General features: G+C 37.7%; 1 protein-coding gene across 1 annotated transcript in view; it reads left to right on the forward strand.

Annotated features, from left to right (window-relative positions):
- The window catches only part of LOC108750009 (baculoviral IAP repeat-containing protein 6), a 30,806-nt gene extending 25,446 nt beyond the window's left edge, over nucleotides 1-5,360 (forward strand). The window contains exons 45-51 of the mRNA XM_018489171.1: nucleotides 191-412; nucleotides 553-1,920; nucleotides 2,322-2,542; nucleotides 3,036-3,275; nucleotides 3,442-3,630; nucleotides 4,103-4,237; nucleotides 4,341-5,360. Of these exons, the coding sequence (XP_018344673.1) occupies nucleotides 191-412; nucleotides 553-1,920; nucleotides 2,322-2,542; nucleotides 3,036-3,275; nucleotides 3,442-3,630; nucleotides 4,103-4,237; nucleotides 4,341-4,634 (2,669 nt within the window). The 3' untranslated portion in view covers nucleotides 4,635-5,360. The remainder of the gene's footprint in view (nucleotides 1-190; nucleotides 413-552; nucleotides 1,921-2,321; nucleotides 2,543-3,035; nucleotides 3,276-3,441; nucleotides 3,631-4,102; nucleotides 4,238-4,340) is intronic.
- Nucleotides 5,361-6,466: the final 1,106 nt, after the last annotated feature.

Below are 6,466 nucleotides of genomic sequence, written 5' to 3' on the forward strand. Positions count from 1 at the left end.
AAATTAGAGTACTTCGAAGCGATCATCTATCCGGTTGCACATCGCCATCCACTATTCTTGACTTCTGAAATCGTCTAGAAACCGCTGCACTTTGATCCACACCTCTATATATATATATATTACGTATTTCTTAAATTGAATAAGTACTTATTAATATTATAGTATTATTTATATTTGTATTGATTAACAGACGGAACGCCGATAACGAGTAAAGTCTCGTCTAATAATGCACAAGCAAACCCAACCAATACGACGAATCAACAATATCTAATACATTCGTCTCGTCCTAATACTCCTTTACCGCCTCAGCTTACAATCGCGCAACTCTTAGCGATCGCTGAGGACAGTGGTGTTTCATTGTCTGAACCGTGCTTACATCTCATCTTACGTCAACGCAGTAAGGACTCCAAAGGTATCTCTAATTTCTTTTTGTTTATTTCGTGGGTAATATATGACAAAACTGTTCGCATTATCTCAATATTAATCGTTTGAGATTGAAAGAGTATGAATGTTTTCGTGATTCACTACATAAGTCCACGCATTTGCTTGCAGAAGACGCGGCGAAGCAGAACGACAGCGAATTGTTGAATTACAGAAGCATAGAGAGTTCGTTAGGCGTCTTTAGCGCGGGTGGTGGATTGGCGGTATTGGCGCGCCACTTGCCACTGGTGTATCCGGATCCTGGCAGGCCGTCATTTTTCGTCGAGAAGTCACCGTCGCCGGAGCAGACCGATGCCGACTGGGTAAAATTGGAAACCAACGATGACATTTACGAGGCTTTGGAGGAGGGTAGAACGAATTGTCCGCCGAAGGTGTCGGTTCCTGCCCCATACGTGCCACCGCATTCCCTCGCGGCTTTCGGTCTATTTCTCAGATTACCAGGCTACGCAGAGGTGCTACTGCGGGACAAGAAACGGGCACAATGTCTGTTGCGGCTCGCTCTCGGCGTTTCCGACGACGGTGAAGGTGGCGAGGTGCTGACTTCGCCGTTGGCCGCCTCATTGCCAACCTTGCCGTTCCAGGTTTTAAAGCAATTGTTGGACGCCACGCCACCGACTACCGATGATGGTCTGCTTCTACGAGGAACGACCATAGAAGTGGGTGCTATGCTGCTGCTGTTGAACTGCCTGGCGATATTCACACATCAAACTGGACAAAACGACGGTTCAACTGAACATAAAACGGGTCAGAGTGGCGGTGTGGGCGGTAGCAGTGGAGGACGTAGCGATGATAATTCACATCTGTACTGGGCAAAAGGTACCGGCTTTGGTACTGGATCTACCCAGCAGTCGTGGAATGTCGAGCAGGCGTTACTACGTCAACGATGCGAAGACGAGCACGTGACGGTACTGTTACAAGTTCTCGCCAGTTATATCGGCACATCAGGAGGCGGGCAACCACAGCAGGAGTTACCAGCTTCTTTCTCCGATTTACTAGCGCGTTCTTGTCTGTTGCCGGCATTATCATCGTACCTGCGGAACGATTCCGTTCTAGATATGGCCAGGCACATACCTCTTTATCGTGCAGTCCTACAACTGCTTCGTGCCATGGCTCTCTCCAGTCAATTAGCACCGCTTTTGTTACCGCGCGGCGGTAGATCCGGAGAACCGTCCGTGGTGTCTCTCTTGTCGAGCATGAAAGTGTGCGTGGACACTTATGTGAACAAGATAAATCGCACGAGGGGCAACAAAACGAACATGAAAGTGGTGTCCAAGTATCCCGACGATACCGAGCAAGACGAAGGCTTGGCCACACTAATCCCCGATATACAAGAAAGTGCAACTATAGTGCAAAATGCTACATGTCGATTATCCGGTATCGGCGAAGAATTACCTGGATCAAGCCCGACGGCGCCGGAATTACCATTGCGCTCAAGTCTGGAGCACCGATATCTGGAAGTAATGAAAAATCTACAATTTGGTAAGTCCTCAACTTAATATAAAACTTGCTTATCTCCAAAATATGGAAAAGACATATATTTCAAAAGATATATATTTCATACATAGTTATATTAGATAACTTAAAATTTTTTTTTAATTAAGAATCATTAAATATCTTTAATGAAAAGAAAGAATGTTAAATCTTTGATTTTGAAATATTTTGTGTACGATTTATATACATATACTTAGTTATTTCTTTAAAAAATCTTAAAATTTTTATTTTAGAAATCTTTATGTAATTATAAATTTGAATTTATAAGAATGCAAAACTACTCGTAATTTATATTTAAAAAATCCATATAATTTTTAAAAGATTCTAGAATTAAATAATATCTGTGGTTATAATAATACTGATAATTAATACTTATATTGGCATCATAGATACTTACGAAATGATTACCGAGAATCCAGATGGTGGAGGCTACAAATTTACCGTTTCGTATCACTTTGAATCAAATATGAGGGCTGCCGGCGAGAGAAGCCATCCAACACGAGTGAAACGATTAGCTCAGGAAGCCGTTACACTCTCGACAGCACTGCCTCTATCTTACAGCAGTAGTGTGTTTGTAAGATGCGACGCGGATAGATTGGATATTATGAAGGTATATCATCTTTATGACGCTTGACTTAAATCCTGCTGTCTCGTTCGATTCTATTCAATTTTCATTTTTAACACGTAATAATTTCATGAATATGACTGAATATCATAGAAGAAATGGACAAAACAGCAGGATTAATTAGTCATCTAACAACTGTTTGATCCTTAAGCACTGGAATGTTTTCGTAACGTTAAATCAAAATGTACATAGCATTATTATTATTATGTCGAATATTAAAGATTATATAACTTTCACTTATTGAAATTATATCATGAAGAAGTTCTGAAGATGTCTAATCTTGTGCAAAATTTATTTTCTTAATTAGCGACTAAATTATGATAGGAATACGAAATATAACTTTTTGCTGTTGTAATTTTAATAACGCATACGCGAAAGAATATCTAGATTTTCTTCGATATTCTGATGTGCTTAAAGATAAAATTTAGTAATTCAAGTCTCTCGCATATATGTAATACGATGTATATAATTGTTAAAGGTACTCATAACGGGGCCAGCAGAAACGCCGTACGCAAACGGCTGTTTTGAGTTTGATGTATACTTCCCTCCTGATTATCCTAATAGCCCGATGTTAATAAACCTAGAGACGACCGGCCGTCACACCGTGCGCTTCAATCCGAATTTATATAATGATGGGAAGGTCTGTCTCAGCGTACTAAACACTTGGCACGGCCGACCTGAGGAAAAGTGGAACGCGCACACGAGTAGCTTTCTTCAGGTAAGCTCTTGAAATCTAGTCAATTCTTGCATAATTATTTGTTAAGATTGATTTAGCAATCGAAGCTATTCGATATTGCGTTTATAAATAAATCTTAAGAATTAAAAAATTTTAGCGAAAGGAGGAAGCCGTTAATTAGACACCGTTATAATTTTGTTGAAAACAGGTTCTAGTATCGATACAGTCGTTAATCTTAGTGTCCGAACCCTATTTCAACGAGCCTGGATACGAACGGTCACGGGGTACGTCAAGCGGTGCTCAATCTAGTCAAGAGTACAATGCGAATATTTGTCAGGCTACCGCCAAGTGGGCGATGCTTGATCAAATACGCAATCCCTGTCCATGCTTCAAGGAGGTGCGTTAAACATGCAACTGGCTTTATAGTTGAGATATATATTTTTTTCAAAATAACCAGTCTATGCATTTTATTCCAAAATATGCATATATAAAAATTAGGTAGTAATAATAATATTAAAACAAACCTATCAGCACAGGTCATTCCAACACATTGTAATGTTCCAGCAATTTTGCAGAAATATTGTAAACATTGCAACGTGGTGTTACAAACTTCTGTGCTATATAGGAATATATCGCAATATATTGTATTTTCGATATAACGGAATTATTTTATTAACACAATAATTCTGTTATGTTGAAAATTATTATTATTATTAACACTTACAATTTATTATTTATTACAATTACAAATTATCATTTATAATTTACTATAGGAATATATTTGTAAAGACTACTTAAAGAAATAAAAATGTCTTGATGATATATAGCGCGTTCCCGCAAATAAAAAAGTTCTAATCATTTTGCGACAGGTCATACATACCCACTTTTGGATAAAAAGGCACGAGATCGTTGCACAACTGGAGGGATGGATAAGAGATATGGAAATGCATGGATCAGATCGTAGGTCAGGCCGTACAATTTCTCTCAATGCGTTATCTTTAAGGGTAAGTGTTACTTTTATATATATATAAAAAAATGATTCAAGATTTTTGACTTGCACAGTTACAGGCATGCTTTACCGTATGCTTTTCTCTTGTATATTCACAGAGACATTATACACTATTGAGGGAAGAACTGAATAAACTGCCAACGCCCAAAGGGTTGGAAGACTTGGCCGAACCACTTGCATCGCCAGGCTCGCCCATCGAACTATCCGGAACCCCAGGCACAACACCGAATACGCCATCGACGGTTACAGCATCCGCGACCGCTACGGTGGCTACTCCTATCGCCGCTAACAATATGGTTTCGATCAGTAATAGCAGCACGAGTAGCCATGTGCATCACGACATCGACACGGACGTCGAGATGGAGAAGATGGTTTCGAAAATGTGTGAATAGCTAAAGGATGTTAATAGACATTGTTGGACATGTTGAAAAGAGTCTATTGTTTGTGTTACGTGATGAACAAATGGACATTGAACATAAACAGATGACATAACGGACTGATATCAAGTGTGCAGATTATCCTGTCCAGCGGCCGAATTATTGATGTTTAGCCAAGGCGTTAGGAAAAGAAAGCAGACTTTCGGCCGAATATATAATAATCATAATTATTACAATGATGACGATGCTAAAACGTGATGATGATAAGTAGGTAGAAAAATATAAGGTGTGGTAGAGTGAGAAAGACAAGTAAGAATTTACAATACAGAAAGTGTGAAGAGAAAAAGAGAGGGAGAGAGTGAGATAGAAAGTGAGAATGAGTATGCATGGATGAGAATAAGCGAGAGAGAGAGAGAGAAAGAGAGAACGAAACGGATAGAGGCAAAAAATAAGTAGCGCGAATGTAACAAACTCGTGCGTAGTAGATACTTTTTATAGCCGCTGCTATAGTACGTGTACGCTGCATTCTAGTACTTCGTACTACCATAAGTACCACAACTGTTATTCGATATTTATTATACATGTTCCTCGTTTATGTAGCGTAACTCTGAATTAGCTGCACTTTCATGCGAATATAATCTTGGACATTACATCTACCGTCCTCTCCTTGTCGCTCGTGTCTTCCGAGAGCGACGCGATCGCAACTATCAATGCTCGTGTACAAACGTACGTTCTTGTTTTATCGACATTTTACTTTATCAATAATTATAGTACTTGTTTCTTTTATATATGCATATGTACGGTGTGTATATGTACAATTCTGTCGCTAACGCGTCGTTCTCTTCGTTTTAAATGTATTTCTCTATTAGGATGTAGTATGATACTTTATCAAGCGATTTATTATGTAGATCCCGTTTTTTAGTAAACATCTCTTCAGGGATGCACGATGCAATCATCGAGCATTAAATGGCTTGTTACCAAAAGCTGCGGGCGGCAAAGAAGAGACAATACAAAGCACTTACGCTTCAACAGAACTCAGTTCGTGACAGGTGCAACTAATTACGAGTTATTGATGTAGCGGGTATCTCTGCGCGCAATGCGATCGAATCTAAATAACAACTGTCATCCGAACGAGACGATCTAGGTACATCGTTAGATAACGTTTAATAATAATAGTACGTGTTCTATGTCGATTGAATGAACAACTGGAAAAAAACATGGTATCCTGGAAAACAGAAAAAAAATCATAGAAGATCAGGTGGTACATTTCTCGCGTAAACGAGAATTGCTCTTTGTAATTGTAACAGCTACTTAGTACACGTAAATTTCATATGAATCGACCATATGGAACGAATAAAGTCACATTGTTTTGAGATAGTCTCTCCCTGTTTTTCGTCCGGATTTATTTTTACCAGCTACAACTTGGAATTACATCCCAGCCGAGGACAAGAAAAGTAAATAATTAAATATTCTCTCTGTGCTTCTATTATTTAATATATATGATTTCATTTTTTCAAAATATTTTAAAGAATCTAAAATGATACTTTAGAAATTTATATATTATTTATATTATTTATATCTTTGAAAAAAATAATGCTTTAAAATATTCGTATCGTATTATATGTGTGTATAAATTTCACATTTTTAAAAAGTACTTGAAAATAATATTTTAAAGAGAGAGAAATGATACTTTTTAAAAATATTTATACATTTTTAAAAAAGATGTTTTAAAATATTTATTATATGTTTAATTTAATAGTTCAAAATAAAAAAATATTTTAAAATATACTTCTTAATACTTTAAAAAGAGTTGATACTTTAGAATATTTACATTGTTTTAAAAGAGA

The sequence above is a fragment of the Trachymyrmex septentrionalis genome, unplaced genomic scaffold, assembly GCF_001594115.1.
Source record: "Trachymyrmex septentrionalis isolate Tsep2-gDNA-1 unplaced genomic scaffold, Tsep1.0 scaffold32, whole genome shotgun sequence".
Lineage (NCBI taxonomy): Eukaryota > Metazoa > Arthropoda > Insecta > Hymenoptera > Formicidae > Trachymyrmex > Trachymyrmex septentrionalis.